This window comes from Elgaria multicarinata, chromosome 8 (assembly GCF_023053635.1).
Source record: "Elgaria multicarinata webbii isolate HBS135686 ecotype San Diego chromosome 8, rElgMul1.1.pri, whole genome shotgun sequence".
In the NCBI taxonomy this organism is placed as follows: Eukaryota; Metazoa; Chordata; class Lepidosauria; order Squamata; family Anguidae; genus Elgaria; species Elgaria multicarinata.
The window spans coordinates 31,057,911-31,081,996 of record NC_086178.1 but is presented as its reverse complement, the minus strand read 5'-3'; the positions used below and the strand labels follow the sequence as shown (position 1 = coordinate 31,081,996).

The window sequence follows — 24,086 nt, the reverse complement described above, 5'->3', positions numbered from 1 at the left end:
CAGATTGACCAACTCTTCTTTTATATGTTTCCACAGTTAATTATCCCACCACATTCAATACCCTGTTGACTCACTATAGCCAGGGTGGGAGGCATGGGGTGTTTTAATGGTGGTTTCTTTTAACCTTTCTCCACCATTAACTCCAATGGAAGGAAGCTTACTATTCCGGTTCCATGGCTGGCAAAACATTGGGCCCATTTTGGGGACATATCGGGAAAGATAGAGCTTAGGATTCTATTGCCCTTCCCTAACACCCCGGAAATGCCCCATTTCTGGCCCCACAACTGTCAGTACAACAGGAGCTTCCTGCCACCATACCAGGGAGATGTCCAGCGGCGAATCTCCATCTCTGCAGGTGGAGAATGGAGGTCAGCCTCACCTCCCAGGGAACGTAGGATTGCTCCTTTAAACAACTGCTTAGCAACGGGCAGGATTGTGACCTTTGTCACTTTGTATCTTAAATTCTATTGTAAATGTTTTCTACTGTTGTGTCAATATCCTTAATACTGATTTAATGTCCAAGCAAAATACGATGTCCAAATGACCCATCTTCACCTAGAAGACCCAAATTGGTCCAATCTGAGTTCTCAATTAAACTATTTTTGTTTTGTTTGTTTAGTTGCTCACACCGTCTTCTTCTCTTTTTCTGTATGCTTTGTTTAACATTTGAATCTCTTCTTGATAACCTTCTTTCTCCATATGTTGCTTTTTGCTATTCCGCCTGTGAGCTTCCACAGTATCAGGAATTGATATGTTAATATCGCTGTCAGGATTGTTTGAGGGTATGAAGAGTGAATAGGAAGCGGTTTCCCCTAAATCACAGGAGACAAATCTATTTTCTTTTCGAGAATAACGCAAAGATGGAGATCGGACTTGGGTGGAGGACTGGCTGATATTACTGATGATGGACACAGTGTCCATGGCTTCTTCGTTGTCACAAATTTCAAGCACCTCTAAATGAATCTTCACGCTTGTGTCGGCAAATGTGGTTGGAGAATCCTCCGGGTTTGGCTCATGACCCACACTCTTGGAGCGATAGACTTCAATTTTCTTCGAGGTGGGTGTAATTTTCTGTCCTTCAGTGCTTACTTCATATGTAGATAAAGAAAGAGTTTTTCCTGTGGGCGCATGGAGAGATACGGTCCCTTGAAACGCACACAAAGGAATAGCTAGGGCACCACCTGACCGCTGGAAAGAAAGAAAATTGCTATTATTTCATGTTGTTTCCACAAGCCAAGAATCTGTTGTCAACAAGCCAATTATGCCTCACTCATTGTTTTCATTGCTGTAAACTGAGCACACTCTCCCCTCTCTTAGATGCCTTGGATTTTAATCATCAGTATGAAAATACATCTTTTTATTCACAGTTCTTAATTTTAAATAAGTATAATAGACAAACTGTTATGGAATATCTTGTATAAGGCATTTAACCTGTCCCTTTCCCAATCCACCCTCTTTTAAGATAAGTCCACACTCATAGCATCCCAACTCCAGGATGCAGAGACCATACATGACACAGTTAATAAAAGTTAATAAATAAAAGTGAGTGGAGTAAAGGAGAGAAGCAGAAGAAAATCAAAGTGGGGGAACGGGGTGGGGGTGGGGAAATAAGAAAAGAAAAAGGGAAGCCGCTGATGTTCTCCATCAACTGTTCCAAGTAAGCAAACTCCCATGCACCAATTCATTGGCCTTGCTTGGACACAATACTTAAACGTGGTTTAGCATTAGGTGAATATGCCTTGGGGTTATCGACTTCACATCCCCCAAAGTAGGAATGGAAGAACTAGTGATCTTTGAGCTCCTCTCAGTTGGATTTTAGCTCCGTTTGCATCATTTTCTTCCCTGAGCATGAACATTGGGGAAGCGGGTTCAAAAGTGAAAAGCCTGCATTTACTATTGTGAAAAATGTGCATTTTTAAAGTAACCACTGAAAGAGTGAAAATGCATCTTTTTTTAAAAATGCATATTTTAAAGTGCAATTTAAAATAATAAAACACAAGAAAAAGAGGACACATTTTGCAAACACAATTGCAATGTTCGCCTGAAAAAATGCATTTGTGTTTGGATTCAGGGTTGCTAATGGCATGTTATGGCATTTTTTAAACTGAAACAAAATTCTCATATCTCTAGGTCAAGCTGAGACTGCAACCCCATCACCGTGACAGGGGAAAATGGGACCCAAATGTAGATCATGCTTGAGAATATTTTAGGCAAACTTATTTCCCTGTTTCTATGTACATATTGTTATTATTAATAATAATAATATTTATTTATATAGCGCCATCAAGTTTTCATGGTGCTGTACAGACCTTGTAAGATTTTCTGGAGCCAATCAGGAGTAGTGTTAGTGTGGAATGAGGAATGGTTTCCCCTGTGAGTTGCTGGCTCACCGACTTTTCTCTAGAATAGAGAGAGTGTGGTTGTGCTGTTTAAACCACGGTGTGTGGCGTGGTGTACAAAACAAGAGCCAAAAAAGGACATAATACTAAAATGCAATCAAGTCCAAACACAATACATCCCTAAAACAATCTAAAAGGCGATAAAATTCAAAAAGATGAACCAAGCAGCTAAAATGTCTTACCAAGCAACCATCCTTTAACCAGGGCAGGATCTACACTACTGCTTTAAAGCGCTTTATAACAGTTATAAGGCGCTTTAACTGCTTTAAAGCGCTATAAAACTGTTATAAAGTGCTTTAAAGCAGTAGTGTAGATCCGGCCCTGGTGCCAAAAGCATGATGAAGTCAGCGCTGGTCACAGTTTCATGGGGACGGAGTTCCATAATGTTAATGTGTGAAAGGCACTTTGAGGAGAGCCTTCCTAGCAGATCTTAAGTCCTGGGCAGACTGGTATAGTGTTCCTTCAGGTCCCAAACTGTTTCAGGCTTTACAAGTTAAAATCAGCACCTTGATTTGGGCCCCAAACCAAATAAGCACTCAGTGTAGCTCCCTCAGGATCAATGTAACATGATCCCATCTAGCTGCACCTATTAACAATCTAGTAGCCACATTCTGCACTAGCTGAATCTTCCAGATTGTCTTTAATGGCAACCCCACGTACAATACGTTCGTTGCAGTAATCCAATCCAGAAGTTACTAGAGCATGGAGCGCCACAATGGTCAGACTTAACTTTCGAGCTGGCAAAAGGCATTCCTCCCCATCTAGGGCAGCTAGGCCTCAAGCTCCAAAGCTGGATCTTTCAAAGGGAGGGTGGGCAGTCTGCTTTACAACAGCCTGCACACCCAATGCTGGGAGTTCTAGGACATTTTTCAGTCTGAACATACATAGGATTGCGGCCTAAGGACGTATGTATATCCACTGGCAAGCCATTGATTGAAAACATTTCTGTACTGCTCTTTGTCACAAGAGATTCCAAGCAGTGTACAATATAAGTAACAAAAAGCCATTAAAAAGTATTGTATGAAAAGCCAGCTTATAAATGGATAAACAGGAAAGTTTCACAGCCTGCTAGTTAAGGCAACGTCATTTTAGATCAACTACTGGACTATGGGCAGTGGTATAGTGGAGCCAATATTGCCAGCGATGCAGTGCTGGCTCTTTGTTATTAGATTGTACGCCTATGCGGCAGGGTCTTGCTATTTACTGTGTAATCTGTACAGCACCATGTACATTGATGGTGCTATATAAATAAATAAATAAATAAATAAATAAATAAATAAATAAATAATAGCAGGGATGGTGATGTCATCAGTCACCCACCTCAGACTCCCCTGTTCCCTCTGAGCTTAGCTGGAATTCTCACAGAAGGTGGGGGTGGGGACAGCAAATGAATTTTCCCGGCAACAATATATTGTTCCTTGTTGTAATGCCAAGTATTTGGGGTTGGGGTTGTCTTGAATGGGCATTTAAGACCTATTAGCTTTACAAAACGCCTGCTCCTGGTGGAGATGAAAACTGCTAAAGCTGGTTTGTTGATATGGATTCACATAGATAAGTGAACATGGCCAAGATGAGCGCCTGTGCTTCAAAATTGCCACTACACCACTAACTGGGTGCTTCCAGACAAGGCCTTTAGAATGCCCTGCCTCATTCACAGAAGTATATGGGATGTGTGTCCGTTTTCTTACAGCTTGTTTCATCTTTTCCCTTAACTGAGAAAATCTGTTTAGGTGAAAAGAACAGAGCGGCTGCACCATGCCTTCCAATGTTGACTCCTAAGAACCCTCCATCTGAAAAGGACCCTTTTGATTTCCAGGTAGCACCAGACTTTTGCCGAAGCTGGTATGCAATCGCTGCAATAAATTGCTTCCAGATAAGCTGGCTCATAAACCCATTAAAGCCAGGGAAGGAGGGGGCAAGGCAAGGTGAGGCTGTACGAAGAACTAGGTATTTTTTGTGAACCGCCCAGAGAGCTTCGGCTATTGGGCGGTATAAAAATGTAATAAATAAATATATAAATAAATTTTACTGGTTCAGCCAAGTCAATTCAACGAGGCAGAGAGAAGTCCTGTTAGCAATCCAGCATCAAAATCCATGGAAGTCACAGGTGTAAGGTGAGGTTGAGCTCAGGGTCTAGGACAAGGCTGATGAGCTCCAGCATGGAGGTACAATGTTGTTCTCTAGCGTTGTCTTTTAGGCTGCTTCCTGCTTTTAACTTCAGCATCCTGGAGCAGCTGCTAGCAATTAGTCCTTTGTATTCTGGGAGCCTCTTAAACAGACAGACACTCGCCTCCGTTGTTCCTTCACATGAAGCCTCCTTCGCTCTGCTAGGAATCAGCAGAACTTTGTCCTCTGAATCCAACGGAGGGGACTGCAGCAGGGCATTGATCACTGCCAGGTCGTGAGGAATCTCGGGCTGCCTCTGTGCTAGTCCCTTCATCTGGGTCTGCAACCTGCTATCTCCCTTCATCCTCAGAAGAAACTGAGGGAGGCATGACAGGTAGGCGTGTGAAGAGACAGCCTTCCCTGCTGAACAGAGTTGGCAGAACATGCAGGTTGCTTTAATAGGTTCTTCAGCAGGAAAATGAATGTCAAGGCTTTTACCCAACGTGTTTTGATCAATCCAGCCCATATCCTGAGACTGGGCCTAATCTCTTTTTATTCTCTCCGTACATTTATGGCATACCTTCTAACATTTATGCCTGCCCGAAATTTGAGATCTGTTGGAGGAGCCCTCTTCCTCGTCCCACCAATGCAAGACATATGCTATGGTGGGATGTCGGAGAGGGTTTTCTCTGCTGTGGCACCCCAGCTATGGAATGCCCTCCCCTTGGAGGCCCAATTGGTTTCATTTCGGTGCCAAGTTAAGACATGGCTTTTGAACAAAGCCTTTGATGGCTAAATTCACCAAGCCTGTACATAGTTCTACTGTTTTTAAATTCTATACTGCTTTTCTAGGGTGACCAGATGACCCGGAAAACCCCGGAGACCTCCAGAAATATGGGGGTTCTCCAGGGCAACCAAGGCTGGCACCAATTAACTGGGGAAAGGCCTGGCCTCCAGCCCCACCTGTTGCCTCTCATCACACATCCGGGTGTTTTCTTCACCAGCACGCTGGCGCTGACAAAGAAAAGCCCCGGATTGACATGAGGGGTGGGGCTGGAGGCCGCATTCCCAGAAGTGTGGGAACACAGCCTCCAGCCTCGCCCATCACCTGTCGGTGCACATCCGGAACTTTTTCTTGGACTGCGCAATGGCACCGGCCAAGAAAAGCTTTGGATCGACATGAGGCGACGGGCGGGGCTGGAAGCCGCATTCCCGAAAGTGCGGGAACGCGGCCTCCAGCCCCGCTCAGCGCACATCTGGAACTTTTCTTGGCACAATGGCGCTGACCAAGAAAAGCCTCGGATCGAGGCGACACAAGGCGACGGGCGGGGCTAGAAGCTGTGTTCCTGGAAGAGTGGGAAAGCAGCCTCCAGCCCCACCCATCGCCTTGCATCACACATCCGGATCAATGTGAGGCAAATGGCTGGGGGCTGCGTGTGGGAACTTCCAGCAATGTGGCCTCCAGCACCCACCCACCCCAGCGCTGAAGAAGGAGGAGGAGGAGGTAAGACTAAGGTCTGTGTGTTTGTGTGTGAGAGTGGGTGTATGGGTGAGGGTGCCTGTTTGTTTGAGTGTGCTTTGGAATGGGTGATCCTGTGTGTGTGTGTGCTGGCAGTGTGTGTATTGATGTGATGATGTCTGAATGGGATGCCTGGTTGTTTGACTATGAATGGATGCATGTTTGCAGTGTGTGTGTGTGTGTGTGGAGGGGGGCCTGTATGCTGAAATTTGTAGGGGATGATTTGGAAGTGATATTCCTATTAAATAATGCATTTTGACCCATAGACCTTCCTCCAATTTGTTTGATATAATTGGCATGATGTATATTTTAGGGATGTGCTCCGCTTCTAATCAGACCGGCGAATTAGAAGTGGGGCGGGGGGCTTCGCCTGCCCTTAAGGCGGAGGAGAAGAGGATTGGGGGGCCGGCGGAGCATGGCGAAGAGGATCGAGGTGAAGGTGGATCCTTCGCCACGATCCGGAGCTCCGCCAGAAAGGTAAGTGGGGTTTACCGGGCCCTGCTGCTGTTGCTGCTGCCCATGCGGCGACAGCGGCAGGGCCTGGTAACCCCCCCCCCCGCCCTCCTCTCCCTTACCTGCCTCCATCCGCGGTCCGTCGGCTTCTTCAATTGAGCTCGCGGTTCAACCAGGAAGTCTGGGCCGCTTGCGGCCCAGACTTCCTGGTTGAACCGCGGGCTCAATTGAAGAAGCCGACGGACCGTGGACGGACACAGGTAAGGCCCCCCTCCTCCTTGGTCCCTTACCGGGCTCTGCCGCCGTCGTCGTCGGCTTGTACCTTGGCGTGCATGTGTATCCCTGGATAAGCTATCATGGTGCCGAGTTTGAGGTTTCTAAAGTGCAAATTGACAGAGCTATCGAAAGGGGTGTGAATGGGGTGCCTGATTTTCATAAATTCCCCAAAAATCAGGGGATGATGGGACTGCCTTGAGACTTGGCGTGCATGTGTATCCCTGGATAAGCTATCATGGTGGTGAGTTTGAGGTTTCTAACGTGCAAATTGACGGAGCTATCGAAAGGGGTGTGAATGGGGTGCCCGATTTTCATAAATTCCCCAAAAATCAGGGGATGATGGGGCTGCCTAGAGTCTGGGCGTGCTTGGGTATCCCTGGATAAGCTATCATGGTGGTGAGTTTGAGGTTTCTAACGTGCAAATTGACGGAGCTATCGAAAGGGGTGTGAATGGGGTGCCCGATTTTCATAAATTCCCCAAAAATCAGGGGATGATGGGGCTGCCTAGAGTCTGGGCGTGCTTGGGTATCCCTGGATAAGCTATCATGTTGGCGAGTTTGAGGTTTTTAACGTGCAAATTGACGGAGCTATGGAAAGGGGTGTGAATGGGGTGCCCGATTTTCATAAATTCCCCAAAAATCAGGGGATGATGGGATTGCCTTGTGTCTTGGCGTGCATGTGTATACATCCATGAGGTGTCATGGTGCCAAACTTGAGGTTTCTAACTTTAACAGAAAAAAAGATGTATACTTTTTTAGCTTAATGCAAGCCTGGGGGGGGGAAACGGAGCTCCGATCCGGATCCGGAGCTCCGCAGCGGAGCGGAGCGGACATAGGTGGAGCGGGTGCGGAGGGGCCTGATCCACAAATCGCGGATCTGGAAGAGAAGCGGAGCAGGGGGTCCGTGCACACCCCTAGTATATTTTGTAACAATGGCTGATAATTGTCTATCATTCTTAAAAACCTTTTAAAAATTAACCTGGCTGCCATTATTATTATTATCCTTATTTATCTCTCTTTTCTTGCTCTTGGTGTTTTTTCTAGATAAACATGATGGGCTTTGCCAAGTCAGGCTGTTTTTTACTGATTCAGAAATTTGCTGACTATTGAACATGTTTCAAGTATGGCTGATTTCTGGATGTTGGCGCGCGTGTAGGTTTTCTCTAAAAAAAATAAAAATGATGTGATGCGGGTGACTGATGTTACTAACTTAATACTTGTAACTTATTCCTGTTGTCATAGTTCTTTAATTTACATAGCCAGTGGTGTTTCCTCTTCCTTTTCTGCAACATTTTTGTCATTAGATATTGCTATGTCAATGAGGTGAGTGTGTTTTTCTTGGTTGTTTTTGACTGTTATGTCTGGTTTAAATTGAAACAAGCTAAGAGGTGCTAGCCTTTAGTCCATTTTGTTCCATGGCTAATGTTTGCAGGGTAATAGTAGTTTATACTCTTTCTGAATGCTTGGTTGCTTGGTTGTCGTACTAATTTTTTCTGTACTTGTCAACTGCTTCATTTGTTCAGTGATAGCAGTATGCTGAATGTGAGTATGGATATGAGAAAGGTGATGGGGAAAGAGTGTTAAATGTTAGGAAAGGTGAGACTATGGTCATATAATGAAGGATTTCCAGTCAGAAAAGATATTTGAGGGAAGGGGAAACTGTATCACACAGAGTATAGCAAAAGCTTCAAAGTACAGTAAAAGCTACAGAAGTAGAAATGAGTGAAGTTAATTTCAGATACATTGAAAGTCTTATTTGTTCTTTATTCCAGTGATTTTAATATTAAGATGTTATGTAGAACAGGTTTGTCTTAATTGTGTGGTGTGAAATCAGACCTGTGACCAAGGCCATGTTTGGGTGGGCACGCCCCCTTTGGGGCTGGGCATGTTGGAGGGCATGCCCCTTTGGGGGCTGGGCATGTTGGTGGGCACGCCCCCTTGGGGTGGACATGTTGGTGGGCACGCCCCCTTGGGGTGGACATGTTGGTGGGCACTCCTCCTTGTGGGCGGCCATGTTGTCCTCCTTTTTGGTTTTCAAATTATGGTCATTCGTGGTTATTAATGGTTTAATTTATTTTTTGCTGTGTATATTTATTGTTTTATATTGTTTGTATAATTTCATATGCCGTCCTGAGATCTTTGTGATATAGAGCAGGATACAAAATGTTTTAATAAATAAAATAGCATTGCATTGTCGTTAGCAGGAAGAGAGGAGAGTCTTGCCTCACAATAGAGGCTCGCAAGCCCGTCAGGAAGACGTTTCAACATGCAATGTATGAGACTGGGGTGCACCGCAGGGCCCTGGGCAGCCACTAAGGTTACCTCCAGGCAGAGCCATGGTACCCTAGGCCGCCACCTAGTGCTATCAGTGCTCCAGCTGCAAACATTGAGGCTTTCTCTGTACTTAAGGTGCTTATTTATTTATACAATTTCTATATTGTTCCATATCTGAAACAGATTCCGGAGCAGTGAACATAAAAACTAAAACAGTAAAAGATACCAAAATTAAAAGACCATTATTATACTAAAAACACAGAATGTCAATAACATCTGTAGCTGTCAATTAAGGAATGCTTCCCGGAATAAGACTGTTTTTAGGAGGCGACGGAATGTTGGCTCCTGCCTCACCTCCAGGGGCAGGGAGTTCCACAGAAAGGGGGCCACCACTCTGAAGGCTCTTCTCCTGGTGGACTCCATTTGCACCATAGGTCCATGTGGAATCACCAGGAACATGTCCTCTGATGACCTCAGTGACTGGGCAGGTTGGTAAGGGAGAAGGCATTCTCTCAGGTATCCTGATCCCAGGTTGTTTAGGGCTTGCTTCCAGGCAAGGTTTTTGTCATGTTCCCTTCCTGCCTTATTCATAGAATTTTATGGGGTCCAGATATCATTGTCTTCTGCATGTAATGTTCCTGTGTTTTCCCATTGTTTCTTCTGCCTTTTTTTTCTTTCCACAACAATCCATTAAGGAGAAACAATGGCACAGCGTCAGTCTGGAACAGCCTCAGTCTCTGCACGTCTACATTTCTGTTAATTTATACGGCCTGCAGCTTCAGCCTGAAAATCCACTTAGTACATCTGAAGTGCATAGAAAAAGGAGATAAATGAAGACAGATTGCTCAAACAGAGATGGAGTCCATGGTGCGATGATGGCTTCAGGCGTGTCTAATTAGATTTCTGGAAGACAGAACTGTGTATCTCACCAGCCATGTAAGAATTCTTGGGATTCTTCAATGAGAGTGAATTCTTGCTGAACAGAATGGAGATCTGTCATCACGACGGATCCAGTTGCTTCTTGCACATTGCTACCATTTGTAATGAAGCACTAAGATCATTCATGCAAGACCAAAACAGGGATGGGAAACATAGTCTCCAGATGTTGGATTGCAATTCCCATCAACCCTCACCATTGGCTATGCTGACTCAAGCTCATGGGAGTTGCATCCCTGGGTTAGACAGACCAGTGATCTGACTTTATTTATTTATTTATTTATTACATTTATATCCTACTCTCGCTACTATGTGCTCAGGACAACATACATGCCCCCCCCACTCCATTTTGTCTTCACAGCAACCTTGTGAAACAGGTTAGTCTGAGAACGAGATGCAGGCTTGTCTGGCCCAAAGTAATCTACTGAACTGTGGCACTCGGTTTAAGGCAGTTTTACAAGGATGCCCTTTCTCGTTATGCAGCAGAGAAATGCAGCAGTCTTGACTATGGAGAGAAGGAGGGATCTCTTCCTCCATGGGCAGCTGGGTAGCAGGACTCAGCCATGCTTTCTCTCTCCCCCCCCCCCCCCCGGGCTGCTGAGCCTTCCTTCACAGCTATACTACCTCCCACCTTGTGCTCCCACCTTGTCCCACGTTGTGCTGCTGGAGGCAGCCCATATATATATAAAATTAGCTTACCATGTTCTGAGTCTAGCTCTCTGGGTCTAAGTAAACTCAGCAACTTGATTAGAAATGAAAAGCCTGCTCTCATGCCTAGAAATTGGGTCACCAGGAAGAGGCACACATATTTACATAACTGGTATACAGAGTTCTTCCCAATGAAGAACCACCACCACAACAATCTGAGATCAAATGTCTGAGAAGAGAGAGAGAGAGAGAGACTTTATCAGATATTTGAGTGACTTCTCCAGTTTGAAGCCTGAGGTACTATACTGATTTGATGAAGATGTTAAAAATGCACATGGCACCATTGTCCAGATGAACCATTTGAGAGTATCTGTGGCTTTATTCTTGATTATTTTTTGCCTCTTCTGTCCCTCCTGACTCCAAAAGCCAGCAAAGCAGATGCTCCCCCTAGTTCCTTCAATGTAGGCTATGTGTTGACAGAGGAAGAAGGAGTTCTTCCAGCCCTGAAGACTTGCTGAATATTGTTTTCAAAACAGTGCTTATCTGTATATCAGCAGTTTCCAGCGTTTGGCATGCTTTGCCAAGAACAGTTTTTGTGGAATCTCTGGGACCTGGGAGGGCATATCTTTGGGTGTTAGCTTGGAAAATTCTGGATGTTCGAGTCCTTCTGTATCTGCCACTGTATGCTCCACATTCACTATCTTTGGATTTGGGTTTCTGAACTGAGATTCGGATTTGAAGCTGAGCCAAAGTAGGAAGTCTTTGAAGCAGTCTGAGCTGAATTGGGTTGTTTTCCTGACTTGCCAAATTGGAGCCCAAACTGAATCTTGTGGTTGGTGCACACTCCTAATATATACATGTAGGGCTTCCTCCATGAGGGCGTGAACCTTGATCAACCACAGTTCATCTCCCCATGAAGGGGACACTATATTTGTTCATATGTATGTACACCCCCTTCAGCTTGGTAATGTTTGTGCGTTTCCTAGAGAGGCATGGCCAGTGTGTACATCAGCATCTAAAAGAGCAGTTAAATGGACTGTTATTGGAAGCCCCTTTCCATATGCAGTACCCAATGCTTCTAGCCACCTGAACAGGGTTTTATTTTACTATAAATGTAGAAGAAAAATCTTGGTTCTAAGGAGGATATGATATAATTCAAAAAGAAAATACCCAAAGGTAAGAGATAAAGTAACTTCTTTCTTCTTTTTGGTAAAAATAGAAAATGGAACATACACACCCATCACATCTTAATTTGAAATACTCTGAAGTGTCATTCTTTTCCCTTTAGCGTGTTCTACTCTTTGTACATTATACTGCAAAACATATTTGTAAGAATAATTCAAGATGCATTAAGTCCCCATAAATCAATTACTCACATATTTCTTCTTCCGCACATTATACCTCACATTTATTTCTTTAAAAGCACAATTGGAAAGATTCTTTAAAAGAAATAGAAAAAAGGAGGAGGAAAGAAAGTAATGGAGAACCTGCTTATTTAGCTCTTGATCAGAGCAAAATACTTTGGATTATATGTATGCCTTCAAATGCATCAGAAAAATGATTCTTAGGGGAAAAGGAAGTGATTTTCTAAATGGGAAATTCTTTTCTAATGAAAGGTCTCTTTTTAGTCACTCTTTCTCATCCTTTTCAAGGTTTGGCCAGTCTAGTTTAATATATCACAGCAGTCTCATCTGCCAATGTTAGAATTTGAATTATAATCCGTGGTGCATAAATTGGCTGTAGTTATTATATCTAATGTTAGTCATGCTGGTCTAGAATCTGAAAGTCAGTTGTTTTTTTAAAAAATATTATTGCCATTTTAGCTGGCCCGTGGTTACTAAGACCCCGGATCTGGAAACCTACGAAGGTGGAATGGCATCTGCCTCAGTTCTTAAGCATATCTAAACCATATTCATAAGTTATTTGAAATGCATGAGGTCGGAAAGTGGAAATGGGGCCATGCACACGTGCCCCACCCCCATTGTCCTCATGCGCACCAGGCTCTGCCTCTTCATTCTCCTGCTCCAGCCTAACACAGACCACTCCATATGGCCTCTCATAGTGATGAAGGCGGAGGAGGAAATTGGAGGCATGTGAACTGGCCAGATACTGCTGACTGTACAACAGCAGCCACCAGGGGAGAGAATGTGTGTTACAGAACAGTCTATGAGATTTTCTACATGAGGCATTTATTGTGAGTGTGTGATTCTTCACTCACAGAAGTTTGCAGGTGCTTTACATGACATCCTCCTCCTCCAGAGCCTCTCCCATTCTTTCCCTCCCTTTTAATTTTTTTTAAAAAAAACAAATTGGGGAAATTGTGGTATATCTAGGAAAGATGGAATGAAACCTTTGTGTAATTGTGTAATTCTGCTATACCACAGTGTCATCCAGAAGTTATGTAATGGAACATATAGAAAGGCAGAGAAGGAAAAAAAACCCAGGAATAAATATGTGTAGAGGATCTGTCAGGATCAGGCCTCTTGCCCCTAGTGTGGGGAAAAGAGTTTCAGGAGATCAATTGGACTCAGAAACTGAAGAATAAGGAAGAGGAGGAGAAATTTACAAGCCAAGAAAGGAAGTGAGGGAGGAGATCCTCCAAAACTTCTCAGGAGGCAAGGGGGAGTCTTCCCAGGAGCTTATCAGGAAGAATGTCAACGACTCAGAGCCTATCCTCCCCTGGTCCCTGGGAACAGCCACTGTCAGAGGGGGAGGGGACTTTGGACTTGACAGATCCCAGAGGCAGTCTACCAGGCTAGCCGCTCACCAAAGACTTCTTGAGAAAAAACTTCCCTGAGCTAAAGTGGCTCTTGGACTGCACAGCAAACTCCCTTTTAGTTGAAAGGGCAGCTGCCTAGCTTAGTTAGCCTAATTAAGCTTAGAGGAAAGCTCCTGGAATTCTCACAGCCTTCAGGTGAGAAGAGATGTCTATTGGCTGAGTAAAGCTTTGTGGATTACATGGCTGACCTCTTTATTGTCTCACACCTCAGCAGGAGGGCTTGGAATCATGGCAAGATCAGATCTTTATGCCACGAAGAATCCAGACCCAGAAGCTTCGGTGAAGTGGCAAGTTAAAAGCCTCTTGTAGAAGGCCCTATACGACCATTGAGAACTTTGGATTTTATCAGCGGTACCCGTTAAGATCATGGACATTATTCACTTGTCCCCAGTATTAATAGTATCTCCTACAAGAGAATCCGTTGAGTTTATTTATCTCCTTCTGAATGTTTTGTAGTCTATTTTTCTTTTCTTTTCTTTTCTTTTCTTTTCTTTTCTTTTGGAGAATGGGGTATAGACTTGGGTACCTGCCTTGGGAGCAGAAATGGCCAGTTAAAGCAATTGAAATTGGCCCTTGAGAAAAGTCTTGAAGGAATGGAGGAAGGCAACATGATAAATGAAGCGGAGGCTGCTGAGATGGGAGTAGAAGCAGCAACTGAAGAGGACTAACAAGATATAAATATTGTTACAAATCTATGCATATAAGGGGTGCTTACCCATTGATGGATAAAAATGGGCTCATAAAGAGATCTAGTCACAAACGTGACCACACTGGAAAACATAAGACAAATCCAGCAATCAGTCTTCCCCAACCTCTAGATGTCCTGAACTAAAACTCCTATTATTCCCAGCTGGCATAGCCATTGGCTGGAAGAGATGGGAGTTGTAGTCCAACACATCCAGAGGGCACCAGGTTGGGGAAGGCTGAGCTACATGATTTTGACCTTCCAATAATGTCAAACGACTGGGAAGTATAACTTTATTTTTAGAATGCCTGTCAAATGTTTCCTGTTTCCTGCCTCCCTCGCAATAAAGTCAGTCTTCCAAATGACTAAAAGTGAGTGTGTGTATGTATGTGTATGTGCGCACACACACCATAAGCCCTGTCTTCTCTCAAAAGCCTGCAATAAATCTGGAGCTGCTTGTGGAGCGACAGGAAGATAAAAGGCCACCCAAACTGGTATGGCAAGCTGTGATCAAGCAGAACAATGGCAAGCTGTCCACATGTCCATCTGAAAACAAATTTGGAGGCATTCCAAAAGACAAGCCATAAAAGCTAAATTTACCTCCTGTGACATTTCCATGGGTTTGTCTGCTGTGCAAATGAATTCTTTGCTTTCAGAGTTATTAGCCAGTGGAGGCTGGTGGCTCTGATGTCAGTGGGGCAGTGGAACTGCTTTGGGTGTCGGTCAACTCTAAAGGAGCTATTCAAAGCCACTTTACAATCAGAACCAGTCAGAACTCTAAGGAAGCTATCCAAGTTGCTTCACACCTTGGACGCCTGCTTTAGAGTGCTGACTGAAACCCACTTCTAGCCTATCTTGCCCCTCAAATGCTTCTGATCCTGTGTCCAATTTTAAAGGACTACTAAGAATTTATTTATTTATTTTATTTACAATATTTATATACCACTCCCCATTCAAAAGTGTGTGCGTGTCTGTGTGTGTGTGTGTGTGTGTGGGGGGGGTGATCCTGGAAGATAAACCCTCCAAGCATTTTAGGAAATGAATGCAGATGGTTTTACAGTGGAATGAAGTGGTTTCTTATGGGAGAAGCTGTGTGTAATGGAATTTTCCTCTCAATGCAGCAGTTGCCTCAGGGTCCTGCCCTCCTGGGAAATGTAGGAACTTATTATAGGAGGCAAGGCCCAGACTGGAAGCGTATTCACAGCAAATACTGCATTGATTGAACAAATGAACATCGCCTGCAGATGTAGTGGGGGAAGTGAGCTACTTTAGCTTCCAGGTCTATACATCAGTTGAGCAAGTGTCATTTTCTGACACCTTTATTGACAATCTGGTGTGTTGTGCTGATGCCGTAGCTTATTTACCCCAATCTGTATTTATCACAATGACTCTCCAGCACCAGCAGGAAAACTCAGTGAAGGAGATAAAACATTCCGTCCATCTTGTTTCCTTCCATTTGTTGTGGGCCTAAATGGGATCTATGTGCAGAACGGAACCTCTCGAAATAAGTCAACCTGCAGCAGTCAGAAGATGAGGTTGTAAGTTAAGAGAAAAATGGGCACAGCTTCCAAAAGCAATGTGTAGAATTCTTAGTGGTCCTAATAGAATAGGGGAGCTGAGACGGAGTCTAATACATACACACAAATACCTGTTCTGTTCAGCAAAAGCCCTAGTTGATAAGCAATTATCATTTCTTTGAATTCTGGAAACATTTCTCTTACATAAAAGGCGAGAAAAAGTTACTCAGTAAGAAATACAATTCTTCAAAATCCATGATGTTGAGCTGCTGCTTCTTTTTACATCTATCTGCACGTTTTTCTCTTGACTTGGGCCTTTACTTCAAGAGACAAATTCTTAGTCCTCAAGTGAAAACTATTCATGGTGTTTCCCAACCTTGACATCTGCGTGATTGGTTCTGTGGGCAATAAGAAACTCCGGCAAGACTATCAATGGCTACTAGTCATGATAGCTACAGTATATATTACCCCCAGTTCCAAAGGCAGCGTATTAAGATCATCTACAGAGGCCCTTCTCCGTGAGCCCTTGCCAAAGGAAGTGAGGCAGGTGGCTACTAGGAGGAGGGCTTTCTCCGCTGTGGCACCCCGGTTGTGGAATGAGCTCCCCAGAGAGGTCCGCCTGGCGCCTACACTGTACTCCTTTCATCGCCAGCTGAAGACCTTTTTATTCACTCAGTATTTTAACACTTAATTTTAACTTAAATTTAAATTATACTGTTTTAACTCTGTATTTTAACCTTATATCAATTTTGCTGCGTGGTTTTATCCTGGTTTTGCTTTTTATATTGTATTTTGTATTTGTGTTTTTAACTCGTTGGTTGTTTTATGATGGTTTTAATTTTTGTGAACCGCCCAGAGAGCTTCGGCTATTGGGCGGTATAAAAATGTAATAAATAAATAAATAAATTTCTCAATGCCAGTTGCTGGGGAACATGTGCAGGAGGTTTGCTATTGCATCCATGTCCTGTTGTGGACTTCCCACAGACATCTGGTTGGCGACTGTGCAAACAGAATGCTGGACTAGATAGGCCTTTGTTCTGATCCATCAGTGCTCTTCTCATCTTCAAAGGACATTTGTGATATTTGGTCCTCTCACTAGAAGATATGGCCTCCCACCGTGCTCAGATATGGCTACCTAAAAGGTGGGTATGGTTTTGCGAGGAAATGGCTAGTGGGGGAATAGAAATAGGGTAATCAGTCTTTGGGTCAGTATTCAACTCATGCATGCTAAAAAGGAGTGATTTAGGTGCAGGAACCCCATTTGAGTTGCTTGCTTTTGATTTTAAACATTTAAAACCTCCTGGTAACCAGGAGTAAGTCCTTGGGCCAGAGCCCAGCACTCCAGCCAACACAATCCAGGCTACAAGTGGAAAATAGAAATGTCCACATTAGAGGCTCCCATAAGCTCAATGGGGTGCCACTTTCACATGAGATCACTAGCTAAGGACAATGGCATGGACTTACAGCCTTAGAATACAACAGTTCAAAGTCTCTGAGAACTGGGATTGGAAAAGGGTTGGTCAATTTAAATGGCATATGTAAATGGTCAATATAAATGCCATTAGGCAAGGAAATGCTGTGATGGTCAGCACAGTAACTTTAGCAGACTGAAATAGTTAGAAAAAGAACTAAAAGGACCACCTACAAAATTAGGAGCACAGGAAGAGTTATATCAATTCAGACTGTTGGTCCATCCACCTCAGTACTGTCTACAGCAGCTTTCCCCAACCTGGTGTGCACTCCAGTTGTGTTGGACTACAATTACCAGCATCCTAAGCTAAGGGCCTAACACATCTGCATGGCACCTGATAGGGGAAGACAGATTTACTGTGACTGCCAGTGTCTCTCCAGAATTGCATGCGTTTCGTACAAGAAGTTTTCCAGCCCTGTCAGGAGATGCTTGGGATTGAATTTACCAACTTGGTAGGTTCAAAGCAGGTGCTCAAATATTGGGCTATAGCTCCTCTCCAAATTAAGAGAAGATACTCAGTGGTAGACACATGGAGAGGCAAAAATAAGATAGCTGTACTTGATTAAGCTAGTCTATGTGAGAATGCTTTTAAGCAACACCTTTGGAATGTTTCTACTCAGTTCAATGAGAGGTGAGCCACATCTAAATGCTACCATATCATTAGGTGTTGGTTTTGGAAGCAAAGTGCAATGTTCCACTGATGTATAATGTTTGTGTTTTTTATAATTCTTGTCATATCCTAACCCCCAAGCAAGTAAAATGGTGTGTGTGTGTGTGTGTTTACTACATTGTGGAAACATCAGACATAAGTGATGTTGAAATTGAAGGTTTGCCTTTTGTTTCTATGGTATATGCCCTTAACCAATATGAACCCTCTGCCTAATGACTCTCTCCCTTCATACCCGTACTTTGACAGACAACCACAGAGAAAAATGAATAGAAAGTCGATTATAGAATGGCCATTGTAGCCACTGTATCAAATGATCTGGGAGACAAACAACTTTCTCCCAAGCCGCATCCCATGTGAACTTAATGTAAGCATTACTCTCCTGGTGTGAGTAGGGAGGTGTGCCAAAGTATCATGGAATCCCTGAGTGGGAAAACAAGAGATTGAGCTCACCACCAGCACACTGCAAATGAGCAAATACTTCATGTGAGAATGCCACAAGTTCCCTTTGTGTTGAGTTATCTTCTATCTGGAAAAATATTTGGACTCATATGAGTTCTTGATAAATTAAACAGATTTGGGCACTGCTGGCTACCATTTTAGCTCAGTAAAATCTTTGTGCTAAATGCTTTCTTAGAGATTTTTTAAAATTAAAATGGAGCTTTGTCTCTGAATATCTTCTGGGTATGGCTTGTATTAACATTTAAAGCCCTAAACGGCTTGGGGCCAGGCTACCTGAAGGAACGTGTCCTCCCATATGTACCTGCCCAGACCCTAAGGTCATCCTCAGGAGTCCTTCTCTGTGAGCCCCTGCCAAAGGAAGTGAGGCAGGTGGCTACCAGGAGGAGGGCCTTCTCTGCTGTGGCACCCCGGCTGTGGAATGAGCTCCCTAAGGAGGTTCGCTTGGCACCTACATTATATGCTTTTAGATGCCAGGTGAAGACCTTTTTATTCTCCCAGCATTTTAACAGTCTATAAATAAATTTTAACTTGGTGTTTTAAATTTGTAATTTTGCAGTGCTGCTGTTTTTATCTGGTTGAGCTTTTATATTGTATTTTATATTATGGTTTTATTATTTTATTATTTATTTATTTTATTTATTACATTTTTATACCACCCAATAGCCAAAGCTCTCTGGGCGGTTCACAAAAATTAAAACCATAATAAAACAACCAACAGGTTAAAAGCACAATTACAAAATATAGTATAAAAAAGCACAACCAGGATAAAACCATGCAGCAAAATTGATATAAGATTAAAATACAGAGTTAGAACAGTAAAATTTAAATTTAAGTTAAAATTAAGTGTTAAAATACTGAGAGAATAAAAAGGTCTTCAGCTGGCGACGAAAGGAGTACAGTGTAGGTGCCAGGCAGACCTCTCTGGGGAGCTCATTCGACAACCGGTGTGCCACAGCAGAGAAAGCCCTCCTTCTAGTAGCCACCTGCCTCACTTCCTTTGGCAGGGGCTCACGGAGAAGGGCCCCTGTAGATTATCTTAAGGTCCGGGCAGGTACATACGGGAGGAGGCGTTCCTTCAAATAACCTGGCCCCAAACCGTTTAGGGCTTTAAATGTCAATACCAGCACTTTGAATCGGGCCCGGACCTGGACTGGCAGCCAATGAAGTTGTAAAAGGACTGGCGTAATGTGATCTCGCCAGCCAGTCCCTGTTAGTAAACAGGCTGCCCTGTTTTGTACCAGCTGAAGCTTCCGGACCATTTTCAAAGGCAGCCCCACGTATAACGCATTGCAGTAATCCAAACGAGAGGTTATCTCATTTTATTTTGTTGTTTTATACTTTGAATGTTTTTGATGTTTGTGAACCACCCAGAGAGCTTCAGCTATTGGGCAGTATAGAAATGTAATAAATAAATAAATAAATAAATAATATCAGTGGAGGGTGGTGGCTCCGATTTTGGTGGGGCAGGAAATCCCTTCTGGGTTTCATTCAGAACCAGCTAGAACTCTAAAGGAGCTATCCAAAACAGGTTCAACACATTGGATAGCTCCTTAGGGTTCTGACTGTTTCTGTCTGAAACCCAAAGTGGATGCCCAGCCCCACCGAAATTGGAGCCACTAGCCTCTACTGGATTGTGCATTTTTTCACCTGTTTACTCTGCAAAGCCATTTTTTTATCCTTGAAATCCTGGCTTGAACCATTAAGGCCCCCATCATTTAATGTGCCGCAATGAACTTCAGAACTTCAATGCCTCCTCATTCTATACTTACCGAGTTAATGGAATACTACCTTGGCTGTCTGGAGCACACATTGCTCTTCTGTTATTGTTCCTAAGCAATATTCATGAGTAGTTTCTCCCTCCACCCCAGTTTTGCTTTTACAATACTTGTGTTTTCTGTACTGAGGATAAGCACAGACAATAGGCCATTACTTTTAGCCTTCAGAATTATATGACATAAGAAATTCAAAAGGGTGATTATGATGAGTGCTTTGTTATGAATTGCACCACAAAGGAAAATGGGTAACAGGCACTGCAAAACTGCCTGGCTAATGCACCTGGTTGTCATATAGCAAGTGAATATTGGGGAGAAGGAATTGGATTTTTTCTGTAACTGGCTTGGAGAAGGAAATGATTCCAGAGCTGCATGCCAATACAACAAACTTTGGAACTAGTCCCATTGAATTCAAGAGGATTTACTATGAGTAGACATGTTTAGAATTGCACTGTAGGGAGCCATCGGGCACCTTTCTTGGTGCCTGCTGAGGTGCCTCACCTCTTGGGATGTCAGAGAAATCCATAATGAAATCAAATGAGCTCAGAATTCTTTGAGTCCAACCCACAGATTCTGCATCATACTGGCTGTTCCTGAGTGGCACAGATTCCACAGACTTGTGGACTGTTTTTTGTTTTTTACATATATAAAATTTAACCAGCAGCTGAAAAAAATGCATTTCGACCATAGGCTGAAGCATGAAAATGCACATGGTAGATGGGTGGGGATTTGTGCATTTTTGCACAGGTGCAAATTTGCACAAATTCAAGGAATTCTAAAAAAATCTGATGCCATCAATGAGTGGATGATGAAACAAAAGGGACCTGGCAATCTGTACATCACTACTTACCTCTCCTAACAACAACAACAACAACAACAACAACAACAACACTTCAAAGCAAAGTAAGGAGCTCTAGCTGCTTCCATTTTCTTTTCCCATGAATGCCTCTGGGCCACAGGTGGGGATCAGAGACATTCTTAGGAAATGAAGATGGCAGGTGGCTGCAGACTGATATGGTGGTGCCCAGGACAGTTTCTTAAATTGTCAAGTGTACCAATGGGCTCCAAAAGGTTGCTTGCAGCTGATGTAAACTGTTGACAGTATCGCTTCTCAGGAAGCGATACGATGTGGGCCATCTTTGCTAACCAAGGAAAAGTGTTGGTGCATGAAGGTAAGCTGTAAACTTTTAAGGTGACCATATGAAAAGCAGGTCAGGGCTCCTATATTTTTAACAGTTGTATAGAAAAGGGAATTTCAGCATGCAGCACCTGGTGAAATTCCCTCATACTCTAGTATAGCTAGAGTGACCAGATACAAAAGAGGGCAGGGCTCCTGCTGCTTTAACTGTTGTGATGAAGACTGAATTTCACCAGGTGCTGCATGCATACAAATGACACCTACTGAAATTCCCTTTTCTATGCAACTGTCAAAGATGCAGGAGCCCTGTCTTCCTTTCCATATGGTCACCCTATTCAACAAGGCATGTCATCTGTCAGTTTTGCTTTATGCCACATTCAATTTTTTGTTCTTTCAATCTAGTTTATGAAGACACTTCTGAATGTAGGTAGGTTCTTATTAATAAACAAGCTGAACAAAATGTAAATCGTCTGCATGTGGTGAAATTTTATAGGTACAGCTATCCCCACCATGGAGAGGCCTGTTTAATACTCCCAACCACAACTGACCTGTATTTGTAGCCTGGTGGAGAAAATTCCCTCTCCCTTTTCACCAGAGATCATTTCCTCCTATCCTGCTCAGACACCTGAATTTTCATTTCAGAGAAAATCAGTTCTGTAACTTACATGTGCTTAAGATTTGTCCTCTGTTTTCCTTTGCATCTCCATCAGTATATCTCTGTGTATGTTTTGCAGAAGTGGAACAAATCACTGGTTCTCACCGTGAAGTCATTAAGGCTTTGAAAACTGAGACAGGGAGTCTCATTAATTTTCAGGATTCAAGGATGGAGAGCTCTGTATCATTTTAAGAAGACATCCTAGAGTGAAAGGGAATTCTAAGACCCGTGTTTTGTTATTGTAATCTTTACGCTGTGGGCAGCCTATATCAGCAATGCCAGAGCTGTGAATCAAAGGATTCTCCTGCATTCGTGGAAATGCGTGTTTTATCCAGAATGCCCCTGTTAATTCTCCAGGACCTCTCAGCAGTTTTTGATACCATTGGCCTTAGTATTCTTGTCTGAAACCTCACCAAGTTGAGCTGGAGGCATTGTACTTAAGTAGCTCCAGCTGTTCCTAGATGTGAGATCCCAGAAAATGGTGCTGTGAGATTGCTGTTCCAACTATGGACTATGGGGTACTTCAAGGATTCATCTTGTCTCCTGTATTAATATTTTAAAATTTAGGGTGACCATATGAAAGGAGGACAGGGCTCCTGTATCTTTAACAGTAGCATAAAAAGGGGAATTTCAGCAGGTGTCATTTGTATATATGAGAACCTGGTGAAATTCCCTCACAGTTAAAGCTGCAGGAGCTATACTAGAGTGACCATTTAAAAAGAGGGCAGGGCACCTGCAGCTTTAACTGTTGTGATGAAGAGGAAATTTCACCAGGTTCTCCATATATACAAATGACACCTGCAGAAATTCCCTTTTCAATACAACTGTTAAAGATACAGGAGCCCTTCTCCTTCTTTTCATATGGTCACCCTATTTTAAAAATATTTTTGTGCTACAATGATACTCGTCTATTGTGTTTTCTGTTTCTGCTGCTGTTATTGTTATAACAGCAACAGTTATTGTTATAACAGCAACAGATATGCAGGTGCTGTGATGTGCACGGTACAGCACTCCAAACAAAACAAATGACCACTAGTAGATCATCCAGTTTATAATTTTTTTTATAGCTTTAAAATTCTAAAAAAAAAAATGAAATTTGAAATTTGTATAGCATTATTTTTTAAAAAACAGATACAGATTTTAAAATGTGAAACATTTTCGTATAAAACACCAGCTGCAGTTACAAATAAGAGTATGCTACAATACCACTTCTACGCTGAGCCAGAACCAATCAGGAACCGACAAAACGTGAATGAGGTTTGAAAATGGTGTTTACATTTTTTACAAATTGTTTTTTTTTAAATCTATAAAAGTGCAAAAAGGTCATTTGCTTTGTTTGTATTATTATTATTATTATTATTATTATTATTATTTATATTGTATTATTAGTTTTAACCATTTTTGTTTTTAATAATTTTTGATTCACTGTCTTAGAATTCCCTTGGGACAAGCTACAAAGTGCTGTAAAACAAGCAAACAGATATATAAATAAGATCATACTTTCCTTACCCTTACCATCAGATTTGGGGTTTTTTGTGTGCAGTTGGACACAAAATGTGCAGGTGGGGGGGGGGAATGTGCAGTTGGAAATCTGATAATGTGCAGTTGAAAAAAACTGGTCAAAAATAAGACACGTATTATATGTATGTGTTTATTAAGAACTTAACAACAGACAAAGCCAGGGATGGCATGTAACACAAATTATATAAGGATGCAGGTGAAAGAGCCCTGGATGTTGTGACTGATGTTATTGGGTCCTGTGTCAGTGTTTCCTGAATAGATGTGGGGGCAGAGTTCGCACTTGGATCTATTGCATGGTCTGGTCCCTCTGTCTGTGTCTCTGTCTTGTGTACTATTGCTGGTTCGCATCTGCTTCAGGTTGTGAGGTTGTCTGTAGGCCAGGACTGGTCTGCTTCCCAAGGCTTGTGTGAGAGAAGTGTCTGTGCTGATGATGGGTTGGAGTTCACTGGTGATCCGTTGCGGTGGTTTCAATTGGGGGCTGTCGGTGACAACCAGTGGTGTACTTCTCTTGGTCTGTTGGCCTTCCTGGGAATCTGTATGGCCCTGTCAATCTGTCTTTAAGTTTAAGGTGGTAGTAGTGCTGGTGATAATCTGTTCAGTCATGAAAAAGAAAAATGTGTTTGGCTGGTGTGTGTGTGTGTGATAGGGCATTTGTGCAGTTGGAAAATTTGCTTTTAAAAAACCTTGTTACCCATGACACTGAGCAAAATGTCATAGAGAGGCAAGTGTACCATTTCAAAGCTAGGAGTAAACTGGATACATTACAAGCAGAAATGAAATGTATCAAATTGTGTGCATAGTTGTACCCT

The 24,086-nt window shown here is 42.9% G+C and overlaps 1 protein-coding gene across 1 annotated transcript in view; it reads right to left on the bottom strand.

Moving 5' to 3' along the window:
• Window positions 1–615: 615 nt before the first annotated feature.
• The window catches only part of GPR149 (G protein-coupled receptor 149), a 38,714-nt gene continuing 15,243 nt past the window's right edge, over window positions 616–24,086 (bottom strand). The window contains exon 4 of the mRNA XM_063131473.1: window positions 616–1,188. Coding sequence (XP_062987543.1) covers window positions 616–1,188 — 573 coding nt within the window. The remainder of the gene's footprint in view (window positions 1,189–24,086) is intronic.